Genomic DNA, 24,349 nt, shown 5'->3' with positions numbered 1-24,349 from the left:
TAATTTAAGATCTCACTGTTAGTTCTCTCCTGCATGAGCTGAAGTTTGACCATGCTATCTTTTTGTATAGCTGAACTGAATAGTGATAAAACATAAATGTGTATGTCAGTGTTGAAAACGGAGTGCTCAGCCTTTTGATTCTTTCTAGTTATACAAATGAAAGTAGTGACTTGGGGATGGTCATAATGCATGGCTTGTGTGGGACAGTAGAAGTAGCTTTGTTTTCCCTTACTTATGCAGGTTTTTCTGTTCACTGTGATCCTATTTATAATTACGTGCATGAGAGCTTGTAAGGTAAGGACTATCTCACTCTTCTGCACTGAAGAACACTCACTTTAAGCACATGCTCCAGACTGTGACTATTGGAAGGTCCAGCTAGCCTTTTTTTTGCAGGCTGGGTACCAAAACTAGAGAGACTTTACCTGACCAAAGTCAAAGAAGAATAAGAGACCAGGATGTGAAAACAGATCTCCTGAAGCACTTTCCTGCACTTCTAACCACAACCCTTCTTCTATCCACTGTGCTGCTGCTTTGATTTCCCTGTTTTTCCTGGCTTGGAGACTTAGTCATTTGATTGTGATGGAAAAGAAAACCCCCGGTTGTCTGTAGGGTTCCCTTGCTTCCCTAAAGAAAGACCACAGCAACAATCCAGATGTTGAGGTCTTCAGGGGTCCTAAGCCTTTCTCTGTGTGCTGTCTTGAAAGAAGTTATGTTACTGGCTATCCCTCTTGCTTTTCCCCCAGTCTGGGTTGGGGGGTGCTCCGTGGTGACGGTGTAGCAGCCTAGACTCCTCTATTGCCGGTTTCCTCAGTTCTGTCAGCATGCTGTCTGATGGGGCCCTCAGCGTGACACGGTTTGTGTGCTGAGGGTGTTGAGTTGGGAAGACTGGGAGCAGCCAAGTCCCTAAAAGAAAGGGTAAAGGAAACAGAGCAAGAATAAAAAGTGTTGTCAACCGTGTGCTGCATGGTTGAAAACACACCACAGGCAAAGGGGAAAACTTTTTTATTCTCACTTCTGCCAGTCCCTGGGGAAAGGCAGCAGGAGGAAAACTAAGCACTGGTATTGTGGGCAGGGAGCTCCTGCCATCTGATTGTTCTGCTTGGGCAGTGTCTGTTCCTGTGTTCTGCCCCTGCCATGTTTTTCCTCCTTTCACAAGCTCTTTGTTGTTTTGAGGTGCACATTTGAAGTGTAGCAGATTTTACTTTGTCTCTTCCAGTACGGCATGGTCTTTTTGTGTTTTGGGTTTTTCATCATGTCTTTAAAGAGAAGAGAGAATTTATGGAGGAACCAGTATTGTTTTCCCTGCGGAAAATACCTGTTTCCCCATCTTGAGTGTCTTGCCCTCATTGCTGCCTGGAGGCTGAGAAAGCTCCTCCTTGTGCTGGCCTAAGCGTGCTTTTGCTGTTTAGAAAGGGAAATGGGTTTACTCTGAGCTCCTGGTGATTGTGAAACCAACATGTTTGTCATGGCTCAGACAGCAAGTTCCTGCAGGCACTAGTGCCTGCTGATTTATTCTAGAGCCCAGTCAATGTGGAAGTGGAATTGAATGTAAATGTGAATTGTACTATCTGCCAAATCAGTGCTCCCAGCTAATGCTGGGGAGGTTGTATTCAGGGGAATAGTTTGGGCCTCGTTTTTCCCTGCTGCAGCATTTGTACTGGATATGTGCCTGTAATTGAAATGAGTTTCCTTTGCTTCTGAGCAAAGAAATTAAACTATCTAAACAATTATGTTTCCAGAAAAACATTGTAGTGGCAGCCAACAAAGTCTCAAGTAAAGTGACAGCTGTGTCATTCTCAGAGGACTGCAGTTACTTTGTCACTGCTGGAAATCGACACATCAAGTTCTGGTACCTGGATGACAGCAAAACCTCCAAGGTGAGAAGAGAAATTGCATCAAGGCCAAGCTGTGAACGAGCATTTCCATCCTACGGCAGGGTGGATTTTGCCCCAGCGAGCCGTGGGAGGTGGGAATTCTTTGATTTTGCTGGGATTCAAGGATAGCCCTGCACCCGTGGTTCTCAAGTCTGTCTCCCCATGGGCTGGTAGCACTAAAAGGCACCAAAAACGTGTCTTGTCCTGCGCTGAGGTATGGAGCATGGTCCCTGGACTTGTATAGGAGCATGCTCGTTCTTTAGTAGTCACATATACTGAAGAACAAAAAAACCCAGAAAAGAGCTGCAGTCATTGAACAACTTGGAGCACAGAGGTGGGGAGAGCTGTTTGATGTTGGTACAAACATCTCAAAAGGTTGTGAGTCTTATTTTGAAGTGTCAACTGAAGTGTTTAAACTTTTAACTGTTTTAGTCCTCTCTAGGGGACAGAATCCACATATGATTATTTTTCTGCATGCTCATGAACAGATGTCCCTATTTCATGCTTGAACTCTGCTTTGGCATTTGGTATAAATCACAGATTGGCCATGGAAGGGTTATTTTTCCTGTGATTGATCTGCTGTCTCTGGGTCATATGTTTGGATGTACAGTTTTGGTGGCACTAATGGTGTTCTGTTCAACTGACATGCTAATACTGATGGTCTCAATACACTATGGAACCACGGGTCTGCAGCGTTTAAAATGTGTCACTACCTCTCCTTGTAGGCTGTTTGCAGCGCTTTTTCTTTGAGGCACTTCAGCACTCAAGGGTTGACGTTTAAGAAACGTCTGTCTGCCTGGAGTGCCTCATTCTGTTTCTAACAAACTGTTTTTTATTGGTAGGTTAATGCCACAGTCCCCTTGCTAGGTCGCTCGGGATTGCTTGGAGAACTGAGGAACAATTTCTTTGCGGACGTGGCATGTGGAAGGGGCAAAAAAGCTGACAGCACCTTCTGTATCACATCCTCAGGCCTGCTCTGTGAATTCAATGAAAAAAGGCTGCTAGACAAGTGGGTGGAGCTGAGGGTGAGTTTTACATCCTCTTGTCCTGCAATATTTGTGCCTGCTGAAACAGAGCAGGAACAACAAATAATAAGGGCACTTGGGGGACCACCAGCAGTGAAAGTCATAGGGCTTCTGCCACTTTGTGATTTACTCTGGAAGGCCAGGCAAAAAATAGCATTGCTTCTTGGCAAGGGCATTTTATTAATCATTGAGGCTCTTTCATTCTCAAGCCTCAGTGTTACAGCTACTGCCCTTCTGGCAAAGCAGTGTCCTTATGTAGCTTTGGCAACTCCTGTGTTGTCCCTCCTGACTTGGCCTGGACAAGTAGGAGTTTTAGAAGAATTCTGATTTCTACGCACTCTGCAATGTCTTACTTCGCTTGCACATCTCGAATGCAGGTTCCCAAGGTGCTAGTTCTTCTAAACCACCAGATTGGCCCATAGTTAAGAATTTGATTGAGCTTATTTTCCTTTCAATTGAATGCAAGATCCCCACCTGAAAGGATCCAGTGTATTAAAATCAAGGGAAAAATCTTCCCACACTTTCACTCAAGTGAAATACTTTTCTTTCCTTTCCTTTCTAAAATCTGCCTTTCACTCTCGCTCAGAATACAGACAGCTTCACAGTAAGTTGGCAAAAAGTTTTGCATTGAACTCATCCCTTTATCACCACACTCCATTTTGTACCATTTTCTGTCATTTGTACAGATCCCAGTGGGAGGGGGAAGAAAATCCATTTTTTTTCTTTTCTGATCCCCTTGTGACAGGTAATGTGTTAGTGTGCTAGTACAGGGTGAGGTGCTGCTTGCCTGCCAGTGGTGCTGAATGTCACCAGAGGAACAAAAAACCAGTGTTCAGAGTAAGACTCAGCTGGAGCAAATGTGGAGCTCTACTGATCTCCCACCACAGTGACCTCCCACCCAGAGGAACTGGGCTTTTTCCATAACCACTTGGAATCTGCATTGGACCTTGGCTGGGAAGCTCCTCAGAGAGGAAAACTGGATTTTTAGGCTTTTCCTTACTCCCAGGGCTTGACTTCACTTCACTTCAGCTCTTCTGACCATGACTCCTTTGTCTGTCAATTCACTGTTCTCCCTGTTGTGTGTCTGGTGACCTTTGAAGTGAAAGCACATTGCTTATTCACCTTCTTGTGTACTGTGTCCTCTTCAGACCACTGTGGCAAACTGCATCTCTGTGAATCACGACTACATCTTCTGTGGCTGCGCTGATGGCACCGTGCGGATTTTTAACCCTCTGAACCTTCACTTTGTCACCACGCTGCCGAAGCCGCACTTCCTGGGAACGGACATTGCGAGCGTGACTGAGGCCAGGTACTGTGGAGAAGGGCGGAAGGGAGCAAGGGAGGCTTGTGGGGGTTAGAACTGTTCCCCAGACCTTTGCCATCTGGAGTGTGCTCTTTTTAGGGATTTAAATTGGCAGCCTGTCGCAGATCTCCCTGAGTTGTTGCAGCCTTGCCTTGCGTGGCTGGGCTACAGCCCAAAGCTGGTTGCTGGGCTACAAAGCATACCTTGCTCCTCATCTGCCTGGGATGGCTCGGGTCTGGTGGCCATTTGACATATAAGCAAGCAGGCAGAGGGCACGGGATGCTGTGGCACACTTCACTTGTTCCTGTACCATGGCACATCCTTTGCTCATCACTGGTAAGGGCTGAAGACTCTCCTCTGTAGCAATGTAATGATATTGCTAAGAGATGCCTAGGCTCTCATGGGGCACTTTTTCAAAGGCTGCCTTGCAGTCTTTTGTAGTCCTAAATCTCCTACTATTGTCTGTAGTCTTTCTTCTCCCTCAATTTTGTGCTTTCTGTTGTCTTGTTTTCCTACCTTGGTCCAGCATCTTCTGCCTTGGCTCTCTATTTCTCACCTTCTGAGATGGGTAATGTGATTTCTGTACAATTCTCTCTGCCAGCTTGCAGAGACTTATACTAGAGAAAACCCTTCACGTGTTGCTGTTTGCCAATCCTGGTTGGAGGCTTTCCCAATCTTATTCTGTGGCCTTCTCTCACTTCTGTCACTAATGGGAAAAGAAATCTAAAGGTGTAAGAATCCAGATATCCAGCTGTCATTCCACTGGATATCTGGAGTTCCCACGTCTACAGATATATAGGGTTTTTTCTTGTTTGTTTTTTTTTTTTTCTTTTCTTTGTGTCTCAACAGGTTTTCTCTAAACTTTTCTTGGGAACTTGAGGTAAAGGTTCAAACAGTGCACTGTATACTCCTCCTCCAGAAGATCAATAGGAGATAATGATATTCCAGTAAAAGAGCTGGAAAAGGAACTCTCTCAATTTAAAATGTTACCAGTCTGGCAGTGCTAAAGTCAAGCAATTGTATACATGGACCCTTTAAAAATACTCTCTGCTGCTCTCATGCATCAGTCAAGCAGAAATATTCATGTGACTCTTAAACATGCATTCGTAGTGCTGATTACAGTCTTAACAACAATTTTTTTTTTTTTATAACTTCCAAAGAAGCTTGAAAACACAGGACTCCTTATATTCCCGTGCATACCAGAGTCTCTCTGTGGGATGCCAGTTGCCTGCAATGAACTACCCACAACTGTAGCAATGACTCAATTTTTTGATAGGATCTAGGCTGCGCTCTTTTAGCCCTCAAAGCTTTGCACTTGCAGAAGCAGGGCTCCAATTGTCTTGTGTGCTACATGCGCTTTGGCCCTCATCCCTGCATCTCCATCAGTCCTTTTAAATTACCTGCTCTCAACACCCTGGCACTCTAGCTATAATTACCTTGATTGATACCATTAACAGCATTGTGGGATGGCTGTGTTCACCTCAGGTCAAGAGAGGAGCTCCTTCTTTACGTGCATGGCAGCAGGACTTAACAGAGGACTCCTGTAGAGCAGATAAAGGGTTCACATGGCATGATCTTGGCCTAATCTGGGGAAAGGGGTGTTTCCTTTTTCTGCAGAATTCCTCTGTTTCTAAGTTTGCATCAGAGAGCTTGCCTGTCTAGAAAGGACTGTACCCATCTGCAGTTGCCCGTCTCCTGGGCTGGTGCAAGCAGCACCAAGCTGGCCTGTGTGTGGGGCAGGGGTGGAAGGGAAGCATGTCAGGCAAGTGGCCGCTGAAATGAAACATTCCTTTGTCCCTTGTGCTGGTGTGCTCCTGCCTTTTGATCGCAGTACTCTTCTTCTTGGTCACACACAGGAGCAATTCCTGCAATCAGTAAACAAAATATAGTACCCACCAAAAAATGATCCTCCCTCCCCTTTGTTTTGAGATTGACTTGGATTTTACCACCTGGTTATGCAGGAGTAAATGATGATGATTTCCAGTGATGATCAAGTGTCCTGTGTGGTCCTTCTTCAGGGAAAGTCAGTCACTTCTCTGCAGTGGGACTCTAGGTTGGATGGCAAGGAGAATTACTTTTGCCATGGGACTTTCAGGCTTCTTTTGGGACTCTGGTGGTTGAGGAGACAGGTCTTCCCAGCCTGCTACTCTCTCTACCTATATATGCCACAGTGTATTGTTCACCTCGTCGGTGCCCTGTGGAGAATTTGAGCTCTCAGGCTTCACCTCTTTCCTCTGACTCCAAGAAAGCGCAAGTTAACCAGACTGTTGTTCTCTCTTTGTGCAGTCGTCTTTTCTCTGGTATGGCTGATGCGAAGTATCCAGACACAATTGCCTTGACCTTTGACCCCACTAACCAGTGGCTTTCCTGCGTATACAATGATCACAGCCTGTACGTGTGGGATGTCAAAGACCCGAAGAAAGTGGGCAAGGTGTACTCCGCGTTGTACCACTCTTCCTGCGTGTGGAACATTGAGGTATGTTGTCTGCAGACACAAGTGTTGGATTGCAAGTTGCAGCTGAGGAAGTCATCTGAGGAGCTGCCAAATTTGAATGCAAACACTTACTGCAGAGAGAAAGAATTGACTCAGATTTCCTCATTTGGTTAGTGTGGTTACTATGGGGCCTGAGTTGAAGCTGGGAACAGTTCCTCAGCTGCATTGCAATGGCTGACCAAATGAGTTAGGTGCAGTATGTTGCTGGAAAAAAAAAATCTCACCATTAAAAGCTGAGAGGTGGGAAAAGGAGCAGAACTGGAGAAAGCTGAATGCAGGGTTTCCTTTCACAAAATGCACAAGAGTTTACTGCTCACCTCAAATAAATTGTTTGAAGTCTGTGGTGAGCAAGTGCTCCAAAGGCAAAGAAAGGAAACAAGTTATAAGACCTCAACTCTGATCTTTCTTAAGCTATTTACGAGGACATCTGGAATTTGCCTCTCAAGTGGCTGTCATCTTCCACTCTGTCTAGCTGGCTTTCCCTCAGAGGGAAGGAAAGGAGGTATAGGAAACAATGTAATTCTTAATTTGTTGAAATATGTCCAACAGTGGTCAGGAAAGGGGGAAGTAGAAAGAAAGTGGGAAGAGGTTGAAGACCCTTTTTGTTATTATTTATTAATTGCATCTCACCCTTTCCTTCTGGGTTATAAATCAACAGTAGTAGTTGAAAGTTGCAAACAACAGTGCAAGGCTGTTGTTGCATGATCATTGTTGTGTGGTCTTTGAGGTTCTCTCTTTGAACTATATGAAACAAAGGATGCTGGCTCGTTACTCGCTTCTTAAGGAGAGGTTCTACATTCAGGCAAGCTCAGTGAGCATTTGTTTGAAGTGAATATGAAGCTCTGGTCTACAAACGGGTTTTCATTAGGAGAACTGGCTGGCTCTCATCTTTAAAAAACAGAGAGGACAGCCCTTTTGTCTCATTTTATTTTGAAACTTGCTACCAGTGTCTAGGATGCCAGGTGCCAGGCAATCACATTCAGGGCTTGATTTTACCTGCCCTTAGATGTATCCGGAGGTGAAGGACAACAATCAGTCATGCCTCCCCCCTGGTTCCTTCATCACCTGCTCCTCTGACAACACCATTCGTCTGTGGAACACTGAGAGCTCCAACATTCATGGCACAGCCCTGCACCGCAACATCCTCAGCAATGTAAGATCCCAGGTTTTGATCACCTCCTTGCCCTTCGGGTTGCTCTTCCTCATGCACAGTTATTCCCAACTTCTTTGGATCCCTAAATCAACACAAGCTTCTCTGTAAGCAGAGCATAAGTCTGGTAAAATGTATGAACCTGAAGAAAGATGAAGGGAGTATCAAGTGGGAAGACAGTTTGTCTGAAATGGTCCTGGGGACTGTTGCTGTTTCCGAAAACTACCTAAGGATTTGTCAAGCTGAGTCTCTTCCAAAATGGCTCATGCCATATGCTTCGGGAGAGCTGTTTCTCTTTCTCCATCTCTCTGATCTGTAACCACTTTAAGATTTGTTTGGAAAAGGTGCATTAAATGAGGCAGAGGTTTGGGAGAATTGAGTGAGAAACAGTTTACACTCACTTCCTCTATAGAAGAGGGAGGATACTCATATAGAACAGTGATTGCTTATGGACATTTGCTTCTGTTTTCAGTTGTGTTGGAAGATCCGTGGGCACAGCAGCCCTGACCTGCCTGTTCTCAGCAATCTGCTCATGGTGGAAAAAGCTCCTGGTTTTTTCTGTCAGAGAGTTCTCAAAAGGCATGGGCTGACTAGGATGATTCCTAGAAGTCTTTCAGTTTCCTGCAGTGTCCCCTACTACACTGTAATCACTAATCCCAGAGCTTGTCTGTTGTGCGGGAGATGCCCTTAGTTTCTAGCTTGAAGGGGAATCTTTTGCAAAGGGTGATGATGAGACAGCTGTAAAATTTTCACCCTGTGATATGAATGGGCTGAGTCCTTCCTCCTAGCTAAAAGATCCCAGCAATTACAGCATTACTACCAACGAAGTGTATATGTTGGCCAGGAGCCCAGTTTATAAGGTAAATGCTTTCCTTTAATATTTTGTAACTAGTTAATAATTCTGGGTATATTGTGTCCCCAGGACTTGATGAAAATCATCTATGTAGATGACAACACTCAGGTACTTCTGGACACTGATTACAACTCAGGAGGCAGTGCAGACAAAGCTGATGCACAAGTGATGGATACGAAGGTGGGGATACGCACTGTCTGTGTGAGTCCCAGTGGGGAGCACCTGGCCTCGGGGGACAGGATAGGCACTCTCAGGTAATCCTGTAGGGCTTCTTGTGCAGGATGCGGGCTGGGCAGGCATGAGAACCAAAACCAGGGCTTGCTAATTTTATTAAATGTACTGAAATCAGCCATGTTGTGTCTTAGGATATATGAGTTGCAGTCTCTGAGGGAAATGCTAAAGGTGGAAGCCCATGACTCCGAGATCCTATGTCTGGAGTACTCCAAACCTGACACAGGTAAATGCAATTGAGCTGCTTCCCTTTTGCATATGAATGTAGTGTTGAGCAAGTCATAATGTCCAGCCATGGTATGTCAGAACTTTCAGTGGTGAGCTACTCCTGGATTTCAGAGCAGGCTTGAACATTGGGCCAGTAGAGCCAGACTTTGAAAAAGGCTTTTTTTCCTCATACTTTTCCTTGGAATTTTGCAGGTTGAGATTAAAACTTGCTATGTCTGTTATTATAGTGTGAAATCCAGGGGCATTCCTTTGTGTCCATCCATGCAGTTAGCTAGTTATCTTGTCCCTAAGATGACTTGCGAAGCTGTTTTAAAATGGCGACTAGACGAGCCAATGACTTTTGAGTAATGGTCTTGCCCTCTTTTTAACTTTCTGACAGGCTTAAAGCTCTTGGCCTCAGCCAGTCGGGATAGATTGATTCATGTCTTGGATGCTGGAAAGGACTACAGCCTGCAGCAGACCCTGGATGAACATTCTTCTTCCATCACTGCTGTGAAGTTTGCAGGTAGAGAACCATGGCCTCCCTCCAGAGCTGGATTTGAGCACTGCTGATAGCCCATTGTGTCTGTAAAGTAATTTTAACTGCTTAAACACTGGGTTAGGCCAGGCTTAAACTGCAGCTGCTTTTTTGTCATCTTCTGTAGCTGCAGTCCTAACGCAACGTGATATTTGATGATACTTGCTGCCTTTTCCCTTTATTTTTTCTCCCCTCTCCTTCTTCCCCACTCAAAAAACCTCTCCTAGTTGAAGTCCTCAGCATTTCTTTGGAAAGCTGTTTTCGGTAATGATTTACTCCCTTTGACGTCAGATGGCTGCATGCTGTTCTTAGTGAGGAGAACTGTGGAACAGTCATCCTCCAGAAAAACCCCAAAACCCACAAAAATGTTTTTGGATTAACTAATCACAAGTAAATTTATCATTGCAAACCAGCTTAAGACTTTGCCTTCTTGGTAACAGAGTACATTGCATCCCCAGCACTCAGTTACTGCTGATGGTCAAAGCCATCACTGTGGCGCTGCTGTTGCGGAGCAAGGGTTGGCCCTTCTGCAGGGGAAGGGCAGCCAGTAGCCACGGGTGGCACAAAGGCAGGCAGAGGTAGTGGCCTCGCTGGCAGTGGGAAAGGCCCACAGTACCTGAACAAGGTGGAACAGATCAAGTCCAGTGACAGTAACTAGTCCATATCACCAGACAAATCCATAGCAATAAGACAGGTCAGCAATTCAAGGTCAGGATCAATCTGGAGACAGTGAGCAGGGTTGGCCACAGTTCAGTGCCTGCCAGGCAAGCCCATAGCAGCAAGGCAGGTTCGAGTTCAAATCAGAAAGCTGAATCCACGGGTCAGGATCTGGATCAGTAGGGTACATGGTCAGGCACAGGTGTGGCTGCAGTGCTGCTGCAGTGTAGCTCAGTTGGGATTCAAGGATGAGAATGTCAGCTTGAAATTTGCTCCCAAATGAATGGCAGGGATCTTGCTGAAGCTTCATAGCAGAGGAATGAGCCTGTGAGCATACTGTTGGGGGAGAAGACAGAATTACATCCTAATCTGTTGTGTAAACAGATACTGTATTAAGGCCTCACACGCTGAGCATTAACAAATGCTGTCCCGGAGAACATGCTTCTGTTTTGCTGCAGCATGTTGCTGCTTGGGTAGAAGTCAGTCTTAGCTAATCAGGACTGGAAAAAATGAGCAGTCGTATAAACAAACATTTCCTCCACCTTCTATCTGTGTTTGTCTTTTGATCGACTCCTGCCTTTTTGTTCCAGCCAATGATGGGAAAGTGCGAATGATAAGCTGTGGGGCAGACAAGAGCATCTATTTCCGCACTGCGCAGAAGGTAACCTTATTACAGCTTTTTGTGCACAAAGGAGCTACTTTAAAGAATGATATCAGAGTTTCTGCATGAGCTTGTTGCTATTTCAGCCTCAGTGTCTCCCACTGACTTAGTGCAAGAGATTACATTTGGAGAACTAGTTCTGTGAAGCATGCAGCTGCTCCCAGCCTGACCTCTCTCAGCAAGATGCAAAGTAGAGAACTGTTAGGATATCTGCTTTTCCTTTGCTGCCAGGGCTATAGTGAGGAGTGGTAAGAGAGTATGGGCTGGAGAGAGGCGTTCACTGTGCCTCCAGTCCCAGCTGCTCCCAGCAGACCTGGTTAGAGAGAAGGGTTGGTTTGTGCTGGCTCTGAGAGGACTCATCCGTATTTAGAAGTTTTTAATAATGGGTTAACTACTTGATTTAACACAGTCTTTACCCACATGCTTAGACAGGAGAAGGGGTTCAGTTTACCCGAACACATCACATTGTTAGGAAGACCACTCTGTATGACATGGATGTGGACCCCAGCTGGAAATACGCGGCTATTGGATGCCAAGATCGTAACATCAGGTGAGTTTACTTCTTGTCTTGAAAATATTTTTGCAGTCATGAATGAGTTGGCCAAGGCAGCCCCATCTCCATCGTTGTTGCTCTACGTTTTTTGACACAGCCTTTTCAGGCAGATCTGAGGCCTCACTTCACACTCTGTGAGGTTGAACTCTGCCTTTCCCCATGCTGATAAAAAGTTGTGGAGATGTGCAAATGCCCATGGGACTCAGCTTCTTACTGAGTTGCTCTGCAGAGCAAAGTCATTCTACTGGGAGAGCAAGTGTGCCTTCCTTGGCACATCATTGAGCTGTGGGCAAGAACTTCTGTGCTGTGGTAATTTTTGCTTTTGAATGTCTGGTGAGAAACTGTAAGGTCCTGTGGAATAGCTGGGACTGTAGGAACCTAAAACTGGGCTAGGTGTGACTGCCTTTGGACAAGTGGAATCTGTTCTCTGCTCCCTTTTTATCCATTTCTTCAATCTGTTTGCTATCTTCAAAGCAAAGGAGACTCTCTGTAGTTGTGTGTCTCCTCCTGTTTTATCTGGGTGAGATGCTGAGAGTTTTGGTCACAGCTAAATACCACTGCTAAATGTCATTTGGTTTTATATTCTAATGCATATAAAGGATCTTGCTCTCTGAACCTTTTCCTTTAGTATGAAGGAGCCACAGGTATTTTTGTAGCAGGGTGGATTGTCTGAAGCTTATTAAGAGCCATTCTTGCTACATAACCATTAGCCACTACAAGGTATGGCAAGATTTTCTCCCTCCTATTTGACTTCTCCTTTAGTGCCATGATACTATACTTGTTTTTGATTATTGGCTTCAGTATCAAGCCTCAATTTTAATTCAGATGATCTGCTTGATATCATATCATCCAGTCTTGGGCCTCTGCATTACTTTTGAGGTTGTTTCCCAATAATTTAAATGATTGGTGGTTATAGTTCTTAGAGGTCACTTCTCCACTTCCTGTGGCTTGGCCCTGTTCCCTGTATCTCATGTGGAATGAGGAGCAGAAAGAGAAGAGGATCCTGGTGACAAGAGCCACAGAACAGTGCCTGGGCAAAATGAGCGATGTTGTCTTATGTCCCCCTCAGGGTTTTCAACATAAGCAGTGGGAAGCAGAAGAAGCTTTACAAGGGTTCCCAGGGTGAAGATGGCACCCTCATCAAAGTAAGCTGTTTTTTTTCTTTCTTTCTTCCCTTTTCCTTTTTGTCCTGCTCTCTTTTCCAAATGCAGCTCAGGGCTAAGAAAAAGAGATGCAAATCTGAACACAGTAACTTTTTTTATTTTTCCTTGCTCTATATGTTGTCCCTTATCCTGCTGCTGTTTCCTCCTACCTCGATCCTTAAGGGCTGGTAATGTATTTGGGTTCAATCAAGCTCAAACAGGAAAAGAGTCAATGAAGCTGACATTGATGTATAACTTCACTCTCTGTCCTGTTTCTGAAGTGAGGCACAGGCCCATGCTGTAAAAGCAAGTAGAACTGCACCGATGTCAGGAGATGATTTAGTCCGTTTACTTTAATTCTTTACTTTCTGCTCCAGAGAGCTCATTCTGGCTTTCCTGGCTGTTTTTGTTAGGATTTTAAGGTGGAGCTGCCTGTTGATCAGAGTTTGAGAAATTTGTGGTTTTCAGAAGGAAATACAAGTTGAACTCATGAGTTGATGAAATTCAGTAGCATCTGCCCTGAAAAGCCCATATTCTTTGGGTTTTGGAGTGTTGGACAGGCCCAGTACTGCTTAAGTTCTCTTTCCCTTTCCCTAGTGTAACTCCTACAGAGGTTTTTTTATAAGCCAGAGTAATGATAATGAAAAATTGATGCTACGCTTTGTTGCTAGTAAGCTCAGGTGCTTGATTATATCTTTCTCAAACCACAGCCCATGAAGTGTTGCTGGGAGCTGGATTTCTTGTTTTTAATATCCTTTATGGTTTTGGTTTTTTTCATGTGTAGCTCAAGTGGGGAATCTCAATTATTTTCAATGTTGCTTTGTGCATTTTTAGGACAATTATGTAACCAAGGGATTATGGTTGTCTCTGGTATTTAAAATTTCTTGGCATGTTGTTCTGAGATCATAATATACATTGCAGTTTAACAAGTAGAACCTAAACTGCGACGTGCGAAGCAAAAGATAGAGCAACAAAATAAACATAACCAAAAAAAGTTACCATTATTTGAATACCATATCTCCCTCAAAACCTGGACATTTTCACTCTCAGTTCCTTAAAGTTCTACAAAGGACAAAGCAGGATATTTGGTGACAGTAGCTGTATTTGCTGTGTAGTGCTGCTTTAGACCTAGTGAGGCATTTGGAGGGAGTTTCATATTTGATTCAAGATAAAGCAACAAATGGCTGTATATGAAAAAAAAAATAACCCAAAACCAAGAGTTGCAAATGCTGGAGATTTGACAGCATCATTATCAAAGACAATTTCTCTGCAGTGTTGAGTTCTTTTTTTTGTTTTGTTTTGTTTTTGGTTTCTTTCCTCAAGATTGGAGTCTTTTTAATATTTCACTTAACTCTGCCAGCTATGTTTTTTTTTTCTTTTTTTTGGGTGGGGGGGTGGGCAAGGAGTGAGGATGTGTGTGTGTTTTGTCTTGTGTGTGTGTGGGGGGGGTTTTGTTTTGATCTTAAGATAGAAGAAAGTAAGACCCCAGCGGTTAAAAGGACGTAGGAGAGAGAGGTATAAGTCTGTTCATGGGTGGTGGTGCCTTCACAGTCATGAAGGTATTTAATGAAAGTGCCTTTAGGCTCTCATTAGGTTGGAGATAGTTTTAACAGTTTAGTCAGGTTGGAGATTTGTCCTGGGATGCTGGATAGCTTGGTACTCAACTGGAGTCCTGTTGAAGCTACTTGCATTTTATTCTTTTAACTACTATGACTATCTTGGGTATTCTGGACCATTTTCATGCAGTTTGAAGGCATGTTCTCACCAGATCTTTGCACTTTTCTTATCTTATAAACCAGGTGCAAACAGATCCCTCTGGTCTTTATATTGCAACCAGTTGTTCTGACAAGAACCTCTCCATCTTTGATTTTTATTCTGGCGAGTGTGTTGCAACCATGTATGGACATTCCGGTAAGGCACGTAAACTTCTAGAAATGCCTTTTTTTTTTTTTTTTTTTTTTTTGTGCTGATGACTGCATAGTAGGGTCTGATACTGGTCAAAGCTTTCTGAAGGTTCCTCACCACCAAAGTTTACCCAATGGCTTTTTTGGAGTAGGTTATGGTTGGATGAAGTTGTAATAGCTTATTTCATTGCAATTTCATTTCAGACCTCGTTTTGCATTGCAAAACACAAGCACACGCATGCCTGTCAGGCCATGTGTTTATTTACATGGTTTTCTAATATAAGGTAGTCTATGTTTTGTCAGTGTATATTAAGTTTCATTATGATATACCCTCAGCTCATGCAGGGGCTATTCTATTATAGGCAAAAAGAGACTTCAGTCTTCGTGCTTATTTTGCTGTGGGATACCCTTTCTACGTCAAGCCTAGATTCTTTGTTAAGTTTTTATGGTAATTGAGGCATATTGATCTGTGAAATGTGTTGGCTTTAATCAGAATTTGGGTTGTTGAGCACAGATATTTGGCCGATGATCTCTTCTGCCTATTGGAATAATTCAGGGAATTTTTTTTTTTCTTGTGCTTTATTTCACACAGAGATTGTAACTGGAATGAAATTCAGTAATGACTGCAAACATCTGATTTCTGTTTCTGGTGACAGGTAAGAGGGGTTTGCTTGTTTGTGATATCAGCTCGTGCCATCTCACGTTGGATTTAAAGTTTGTCCTGAAGGAATGTAGAATTTTTTTTTTTTTTTTTTAAATGAGAGATGTTTTATGAATTCCAAAGAAACCCCAAAGCATTCTGAATCCTAAATGTGTGCTGTTGGCAAAGCTCACAGAACTTATAGTATCCTTCCATGGAATCAGATGCCCATGTGAAGTGCTTCCCTTGTGGTTTTCTGAGCGTAGGTACTATTCCCTGCTGGAAAGGAGACAGGGACCTGGCCTGTTTGCTTACCAGCCTTCAGGTCTGTAATGTAATGCAGCTTGTGATATTCTGACCAGTGGTGCCAAAACTTTGTCTTACAGTGCTCCTTTTGGTGAGGTTTCACCAGGTGAATGGCCCTGTCTAGCAGCAATAGGGATAGGCCTGGCCCCACTCTTTGCTCATGTCCCTGTGCTCCTCTTCCCTGTTACCCTATGTCAGCTGTGATGCGACTGACTCCTCATTAAGCTGATTCAGGTCACTACATCAGCACCCCCCTCCCAGCTGAGTTTTCAGCTGATTTAGTGAGCTAAATCAGCTCACCAAAAGCTTTAAGTAGTCACCGGACTGAGCCCAAGGGGAAAAGGAGAATGCATGTCTAATAGGAGGTTTGTAGAGGTGAGTGGACCTACTACTTCTGGAATCAGTGAATGCTTAAATCAGCTGAACCGAATAAAACTTTTCCTTTAGGAAAGATGGTTCCTGGAGTGCTATTTCAAGGCCAGAGCAACCCCGATTCTCTCTCTTTCTTTCTCTTTTCTATTAATAAAACACAATTGAACTGGAAAAAGAGTTTTAGAGGGTGAGTTGTTACAGAACATACAATATATCACCTTAAATTGCATCAGTTGCTTATTTCTGTCTTTCAATAAAAAGTATATTTGGTTTTCCTCTTTCTTTACCTTTCATGTGTGTAAATACATTAGGGGAAAAGTTGCAGAAGAGACAGTCCTTTTGTTGATAAATTCCAGAAACATGGAAGGTTTGAGGTCTTGTGATTTAGTGTAATGTTCCCTCGTTGACCATTTCCATGAGCGAAATGGTCATGTTCTTCGCTAAGGGTATGGAGGAGGTGGATGAGAAATGAGGAAAGGATTCATGAAGAACTTTGCTGTAGGGAGATGAGAAAGCATGTTTTTCAAAGGAGGACAGGGAAAACAGTCTGTTCCCACATAGCAGCATGTGCAAAGGCTAAAACTGAGAATAGAAAGAGAAATGGACATGGAGAAGGGCACGAGGACTGGGAGACCCATGTGAGAAAAGTACTGCAAGAAAAGACAAAGCAGTAAAAGGGGTAGGTGGGAGCATACTTCTGCAGAGCTTTATGTTGAATGCTGATGTATTTACAAGTTCATACTGTTTGCTGCTTATCCCTAGGTTTGATAGCTGTGGGGGTGGGATAAATGAACAAGCCAGATTTGCTTTCTGAATTTTGTTTCCTGCTTTTCAGTATTTTCTCCGCAGCGGATTAGGGTTGCTGTTACGTTTGAGAGCTGCTGCTTGAAGGGAAGCAGCTGCCTGCCCCGGGTTGCCATAGTTCCCAGATGCAGTGCCTCACTACTTTCTCCTGGTTGAAAAGCTGAGGAGGGAGGATGACAGCGAGTTCGCTGTTGATGGGAAGCGTCTGTGTCAGTGTGTGACTTCAGTAGCTGGGAGCGATGTTGCTGAGCTTTGTTGCAAAGGGAGCGGCACTGGGGGCAAGGAGGGAATTTTTAATTTTTCGTTAAAATCTCCACAGACTCCAAAGTGGGGTTTCTGTTTTCTTTTCGTGTGACATGGATATAAAACCTTTTAAAATGTCTCTTCATGAGAAGAAAAAAATGGAGAAGGTACAGGCATTCAAGATCCTGGTGCTTTTGGCACTTGCCTCGGGTCCAGGAGACCAAAGTTCATGGCCATTGTTCAAAATGGCAGAGCAAATAAATTTTTACGAACTAGCAAAGAAGAGGGCAAAGCCCCTTGTTGAAAACTCCGTGGTGAATTGGAGTACCCATGGCTATGGTGGCACTGATGGGTCTTGAAGAACTTGATTAAATCCTCTTTGGATTCCAAAATAGTGCGAAGGATTTTATAAATGATAGTAAAAGCACCACCTCTGTTTCTACATCAATGCAAGTTTACCAAGCTAGACAGGAAAGATGGGTGAGATGAAAAGAATTAGTTAGCACTGAGGTTAAATTTCAAAGAAAATGCTGGTCATTGTACTTTCTAGTAGCTGAAGATGAGATACAGTATTCTCTAATGTGATGAGGATTTTTTTATTATTGTTATCTTTAGCCAGATTTCTGAAGAAAATGAGACCAATGAGATGACACAACTTGTTTCCCTCTCTTAAACGCTTTTGAATCCATTGACCAAATTTAATCAAATTTCTTAGAAGTTTCCTGGAGGGAGTCCAAGTAAAATAATAGGAGTACCCTGACTGTAAAAAGTACTGCCACATAAGCTTAACCATTATTACACCACAGAGACTCCATGGGATGGTGGGCATTAGGAAGGCCTGGCCTGTGGGGGTAGTTGCAATCAGAGGCTGCAGCTTAGCTGCTGTTAGAAGATGCAAAGAACATCTGTAGGCTCCTCTTAACCTGCTGACCATGGGAGGGCTTGTTAATGGCATTTTTCTTCAGCAGCTGTTGAGATAGTCAAACAAAGGAATAGGATTGGAGGTGAGTCTGTGTAAATATCTTTGCAGTTGCTCTCGCCCACAGGGAGTTTTTGTCAGGCAGGTTTTACCTTTTTGTCATGAGGCTTGTGATGGGATTGAGTTTCTGTGAAGCTGTTTCTGTGCGTGTCTCCCCCCCCCGCCCCAGACAGAAGGGCTCTTGTTTGCCTCTGCAGTAGGAACTGATAATACCAATAAACTGAACTGAGACTTGACTCCAGCCTCACCTTTGCTTCTTTTAGCTGTATCTTCATCTGGCGTCTGAGCTCAGAGATGACCATCAACATGCGGCAGCGACTGTCTGACATGAAGCAGAGAGGGAAGCAGGCAGAAAAGTCTCCTCCGCACAAGACAGCTGGACTCATGAGGTGAGCAGAGTAGACTGAGAAGAGGTGGCTGACTTTGTAGGGTTTAATGAGAAAAGAAATGTGGCACTGGGATTCAACTGTAAGGTTTCTCCTATCTTCACTGATAGAAATGAAGATAGCAGAAGTAGATATAGAAGCCTGACTGTGATCTTCCAGACAGATTTACTTAGTGTTGCTTCACTGATTGCAATGTGTGTGCAATGCCCCTTGTGTCTTAATTTAGTTTAATGATGTGGTCAGAAACTTTAATAAGCAGTTTACCTAGCAGTACTGGGGCTGGTACACAGCATCCCACCAGGGAAGGCTTGCTCCTTCACGAAGAAAGTTCTCTGGGTCCAGGCTGAATGCAGTTTAAAGGCTGTTTTCTGCAGTGCTAGTATTGAAGTATGTCTGTGAGCTATATGAGTTTGCCATGTTGGTCATAATTGTGAGAGAGTCCTTCCAGTTGTGTTGTTTCTTTGTTAACTATTTTCCAGAGGCTTTGCAGAACATCACCTAATTATAATATAAATAATAAATATAAAAATAATTTCCATGGGAAAAGTTCTTGGCAGCTAAATCATATTATTATTTTTTGCTCAGTAAACAACATACCTAAAAACAAACTACCACAGTCTACGAATTGAATAGATCTAAAGTTATATGGTAACCTTTCTGTAAAAAGTGGTGCTTAAACACGGACCCTGTTTTTGAACGGAACAAGAGTGTCAGGGGATTATGGATTATTAGTGTACTGTATTTGCTTTCTCCATAGTAAGTAGCTGAGACTAATTTGACTGTAAGCAATGCAGGAGAGAGTCCTGATGAAGCTGATAGAGAATCAAAGTGAGGAAAAAAGGATAAGCGCTGATTTTCTTGATTCCATGACCCACAATGTTCCTCCTTCACATGACTACAAATTGAGTTCTGGATGTAAAAGTGCCAAAGCATTGGAGGACTTACTACACTGGTTGTTGTGTGGAGTATCACAAGGACCTTCCCACTCCCTTTGGGACCAAGTAATGTTGAAACAAGTCTGTCTGCATAGTTTCATTTGGGAAAGTCTTGATCTGCTCATTCTTGAAATGAGTCTGGTGTAATAAGTGCTTTTGGTAATGATGCTGGGAGAACACAGGAAGCTTTTTTTCTAGCCAGAATTCTGGAGCTGTCAAGCAATGTGCTTTTTATAGCAGTCTCTCCATTATTCCAGCAGCTGCAGCCTTACCCTACTGAAGCTCAGCCTGTGACAGATAATCCCAGTCCTCTTCCGCATGAGGTGATACTTGTTTCCGTCACAGACGCTTGCTGAAGGGCGGTGTTAGTGCCACGCCAAGCCCAGCACTTTATTAAACTTGTTTGGTAACCTCTTTGCAAGCCTGGAATCTACTTGTTTGGTCAGCTTTGAAAGCTTGTTTTCAGTTTTGATCGACCGCTGTGGTCACTGGAGATCAGCAAAGGCATAGCTCCAGAGCATTTTGGATTGGGACTGAATATGGAGGACGAGCCTATTGGACCAGCATTACTGAGGTGGGAGAAGGAAAATAATGAACTTGAGTAAGATTGGTTTTCTAGATGCCCTGTACCTGTTCTGGTTGTGTTTCCAAAGTCTGTCTTTGTAGGTTGCAGTGGAGAGTTGGCTTGCACCTTGTGGTGTAAAACTGTTGTCTCAAAAGGATTCACAGTAGTATAAGAAAGCTCCCTGCCTGGTGATATGTCATTTGTTCTACTAGATTTTCTCTAGAACAGTATTGGTAGAATTTGGTGGGGGAAGTAATGCATTCTGCTAGTTCGGTAGTATGAGGGTATGACAGGATGAATAATCAAAATTATACTGGGGAAACAAAACTGAGCTGAGGAGGCAGTGGGGAGCTGAAGATTTCCAATACAGGACAGTGCTGCCTCTATCCAGCTGCAACTGGCAGGGCAGATTTGGCCCAGGTGAATAACATCTGGAGTATAAACACACAGAAGATGCCTTTCTGGGTCAAACCAGTGCTCCAGAAGCCCAGTATTCTCCTGTTAACAGGGGCAATGGAAGATGCTATTTAGTGAGACACGGTGTGAGCCTTGCTATGTGAACCTTTGTGGTCCGTTTGCCTCGTGCTTAATCGTTATATCAGGGATGTTAGGAGATACGTCTCTACCTGTTCCCTTTAGTATTTGGTCATGGACCCATTGTCCCCTGAGTTTGTATAAATCCTTTTTGAACTCGTCTGCCTCTGCAACCTCCTTTGGTGACAAGTTTCAGGAGTTCACTGCTCTCTGTGGAAAGAAGGACTTATTTTGTCTCTGTTAAACCACATTCCTGCTAAATTCGTTGAAAGCTCCCTGCTTCTGAATATTGTGAACTTTGATGAACTATCGTTTTGCATCCAGCTATCCGTAGTCCCCATGGTTTTGTAAACCTTTGTCAGAACCTCTCTTAATCCAACCTTCTGTCCAAACTGAAAAGTCCCAGCCTTTTCAGTCCCTCCAAAACTTCTAGAGAGACTAAAGTTTCTCCCCTGAAGGATTTCTCTGACTTGCCTTTATGAGACATTGGATTATTTTGGAACTCATCTGACCTGTATGACCTACAGTTCTCCAGAGTGCCCCTGAGAGCCTTTCGGTTCAGCTTCTGGTTGTGATAATCGCAGATGTGTGCTTTTCTCTCATCTGCTGAACATGAGAAGCTTTGATTGTTTGGGATGATAGAACTTGTACTCAGATGATATTGCTGGTACATTTTGGTTTTGAGGCATTTATATTTTCAGAGATGGAATCGTGTAAAGGCCTTTTAATAGGGGTTTGATTTTGATCCAAGTATGTATTTATTGTTTAGAAAAGCTTGTCTCAATTTTTTTGGAAGGGAAGTTTTAAATTGATTTTACTGTGGAATGTTTGCAGGGCATATGGCCATGTTTTTAGCTGAGCATTTATATTTTTTAATTTTAATTTTGAAAGTCGCTTTTTCTGTGACTTTCATTGAAGGTCTAGTATAAATAGCAGGCGATATAAATATTATCTAAATTAAATTGTCTAAAACTGATACATGTATACTGTACTGTGTGCCATCAGATATATTTGGAAACAAGAACTCCTTATGAAATTCTCAGTGAGGCTTTGGTCCAGTCCAGGAAAGCTGTGTGGTTTCCAGGGCTCGGAACGGGGCAGGTTTTTGATGCCAGATCAGAAGTGGTGCCTGAGTCTGCGCTGAACTACTGCAATTATAACACCAGGGAAACTCTTGAAGTCAGCAGCACTGTGATCCTTCTGTGCAGAAAAGCAGGGTAACTTTCTTTTTAAAACTCTTAGGCATTTGGGCAGGGGAGGCATCTGCTAGTGATCCCTGCCACACAGGATGTTACAGTTTCATAAATATGCCCCTAAAGCTCAGGGTTTAAGTAGCACATGATCAGAGTGGGAATGCTGGCAACATACCTCTTGAAATGAATAGTTGCCATTCTTGTCTGTTTTGCTTTAAGAAAAGAAAGAAGGGTTGAATTCAGGACATGCAAAAGAATACAGAGTACCTTATATCAAATGTCTAAATACTAGAACCCCATTAAAGATATATGGCACTTTTAAGTCTATATGTGTGTCCTGAAGACCTTCTAACTGAAGGTCCTTCCCTGCCATTGACCCTGTACTGGCAGACCCTTCAGAAACTAGGAACTGAAGTGCAGTTGGCTCTGCCCATCCACGCAGAACAAGACCCAGGCATAGTACCAGAATGGGATAATTCCTCAGCAAAGGAAGAAGACAAGAGCAAGGACAATTAAAATCTTTGCTCTGAGTCACATGTATCATGAGAATTGGACATGGCTGTACATGCTAGTCTGGAACAGCTACCCTGAAACATTCTTTCTGGTATAATGATGCTTCTTGGGGTTTGGCTGATCCTGCTCTCAGCAGGAATTCAGCAAAACCCAGAAGTCTTACTCCTTTGCTTTCAAAAATGCTCTCGTGTGGTGCCTATTTGAAAGCAGCTCCCATGCTTGAAACCTCACCCTACATTACTCTGACTTCCATCTAAGTATGAACAAGATGTAATGTACCTCATAGGATGAAACTTGACATAACCTCAAACATACTGTGGTACTTGAAATTTGTTGGGATTCCCCTGCTTAGACACAGGAACCTGAGAGTGACAAGATGGACACACAAGGAGACAGTATAAAAGACGAAGACACTGACAAACTCAAATGTCAAAAGTTGATGAGGACAGCCAACATGAAACTGTTTCACTGGAGAACTCTGCAGACTTCAGTCAGTTTCACTCTTCTTTTTGCCCAAACACCTCAAAGCTCATCCAAAAGGGTTGGGTAGTTATTGCTCAGCCACTGAGCAGTGGAAATTAATGTTCTGCCGCTATACAGGAAGAGAAAAGATTAAAATGCTTCAACTCCTCTTACCATGTTTCAATGCTGCCTGCTATCTGTCAGCTACAGGAGAAGTTGGTCCCTCGCCAGGCTGCTCTGTATTTGGTGGATGAGCTATTTTTATTTCATGAATAATGCTTGGCACTCAACACCCACCAGTGATATCCTATAAATGTCACTAATGATGAGTTTGGCACTCTAGTTCAAGGCTGTGGAGCACACTACTCAAATTTATTTGTTAGGGATTCTTCATTTGTTCGATTATTGTCCAAAGTGGGTTAGTTCATTTGGTTTTGTTGACCGAAGTGGTGAGGGGAGGAAGGGGAAGAGGAGAAGAAAGTGGGAAGGTAGAATTTGGGGTTGGTAAGTATCCTTGATTGGTATTGGGGGATTCTGTGCTGGGACTGCCTCTGAGGTCTGTGTGGGAGCACTTGTCTGATCTACTTTGATTAAAGATCTGCCCAAAATATGTTTTACATTATTCCTTGTGCCTGAAAGCTAAAAAAGGCAGCACGGTGCCCTTACGGTATGTGGGCTGTGCCTTCAAGTTCTGCATGGTGCAATCCTTGGTATGAACCTGTCTCTTATGTGGTAATTTGCCATATACCCAATTGCTGTCAAACAGGAAGTATCTCTATGACATTTCTGATGTGCAAAACAGTTCCAGAGAGGAAATGCTTAAGGGTGGGAAAAATATTTGCTTTTCAAATATGCTGTACCGTCTTGGCCTTATGAATTGGTGGGGTCTGAAATGGAAGGCCAGGTTTCATTCCACTTGACTTTCTTAGAGTCGTTTACTTCTGTTGTGATTTCTGTCATCCTTCTGCACAGATGAGACAATTGCTGTGGCAGGCTCTGTGCACCTTTGTGCAGGGTTTAACTTGCCCTGTTTCTCAGAGATGGGTTTTGCTAGAGCAAGAGTTGAGGCAGCTTGCTGAGTGTGGATGGAGATAAGGTGGAGAACTGCCTGATGTAGGGATTGAAATGGTGGGCAGTTCTTGAGATAGACCATAATACTCCTTCTAATTCCTGCCTCCCAGACATGAGTCCATCTCTGCCCTGTCCTCTGTGCCTGCACTCTCATCAGACAGTGACAAGGATGGTGAAGATGAAGGGAATGATGAAGATGAGCTACGTGGGCTGCAGTCTTTCCATCTTCAGTCCAACTGCAACACTGAGAGAGACTCAGGTATAAATGCGAGGGGGACATGGGCAGAGGTGGGGAAAAATGGCATGAATGTGAAGGGGTGACAAAATAAGAGACGCTGGCTTAGGGATATCAAGATGTGGGCAGAAAGACCAAGGCAGAAACAGATGGATCAACATCGATGGGTAATCTGGAGCTGCTCATTCCTGCATCTGAAGAGAGGTACATTTCAGAGTTTGCTGATTAGAAATTCAGTTGTTAAATTGCCAAGTTTCTTGCTAGTTTCAACTGGCCAAACAAATTTTGAAATTAGTGTCCTGGGCTTGGGTCTGCAAGCTATTGGAAGTCTACAGAAGCCAAATCTACTTCCAGTAGAGATTACCATTACTAATTTGAGGTATTTTTACCACAGATGCTGTAGAGTATTGGAGCAGGGTGTTTTGGTGGGCCACTGCACTGCGGCAAGTGTTCTGCAATGGGTATGCTGAGTCAGTGAAAATCTTAGATAAAACAGTACATCTCCGTTAAAATTTTGAT

The 24,349-nt window shown here is 43.5% G+C and overlaps 1 protein-coding gene across 4 annotated transcripts in view; it reads left to right on the top strand.

Moving 5' to 3' along the window:
• The window catches only part of MAPKBP1 (mitogen-activated protein kinase binding protein 1), a 101,688-nt gene that overhangs the window by 59,030 nt on the left and 18,309 nt on the right, over positions 1–24,349 (top strand). For 3 of the 4 annotated variants that reach the window (XM_075754433.1, XM_075754432.1, XM_075754435.1), the window contains exons 7-22: positions 1,740–1,877; positions 2,717–2,899; positions 3,486–3,503; positions 4,048–4,208; positions 6,489–6,678; positions 7,703–7,849; positions 8,769–8,953; positions 9,065–9,156; positions 9,538–9,663; positions 10,923–10,993; positions 11,422–11,543; positions 12,616–12,691; positions 14,488–14,599; positions 15,185–15,248; positions 18,200–18,325; positions 23,706–23,854. In XM_075754433.1, coding sequence (XP_075610548.1) covers positions 1,740–1,877; positions 2,717–2,899; positions 3,486–3,503; positions 4,048–4,208; positions 6,489–6,678; positions 7,703–7,849; positions 8,769–8,953; positions 9,065–9,156; positions 9,538–9,663; positions 10,923–10,993; positions 11,422–11,543; positions 12,616–12,691; positions 14,488–14,599; positions 15,185–15,248; positions 18,200–18,325; positions 23,706–23,854 — 1,960 coding nt within the window. The remainder of the gene's footprint in view (positions 1–1,739; positions 1,878–2,716; positions 2,900–3,485; positions 3,504–4,047; positions 4,209–6,488; positions 6,679–7,702; positions 7,850–8,768; positions 8,954–9,064; positions 9,157–9,537; positions 9,664–10,922; positions 10,994–11,421; positions 11,544–12,615; positions 12,692–14,487; positions 14,600–15,184; positions 15,249–18,199; positions 18,326–23,705; positions 23,855–24,349) is intronic. The other variant, XM_075754434.1, reaches the window with a different exon arrangement.

The sequence above is a fragment of the Balearica regulorum genome, chromosome 5 (assembly GCF_011004875.1).
Source record: "Balearica regulorum gibbericeps isolate bBalReg1 chromosome 5, bBalReg1.pri, whole genome shotgun sequence".
NCBI lineage: Eukaryota > Metazoa > Chordata > Aves > Gruiformes > Gruidae > Balearica > Balearica regulorum.
The sequence above is the reverse complement of the archived record's forward strand: the minus strand, read 5'-3'. Positions and strand labels throughout refer to the sequence as shown.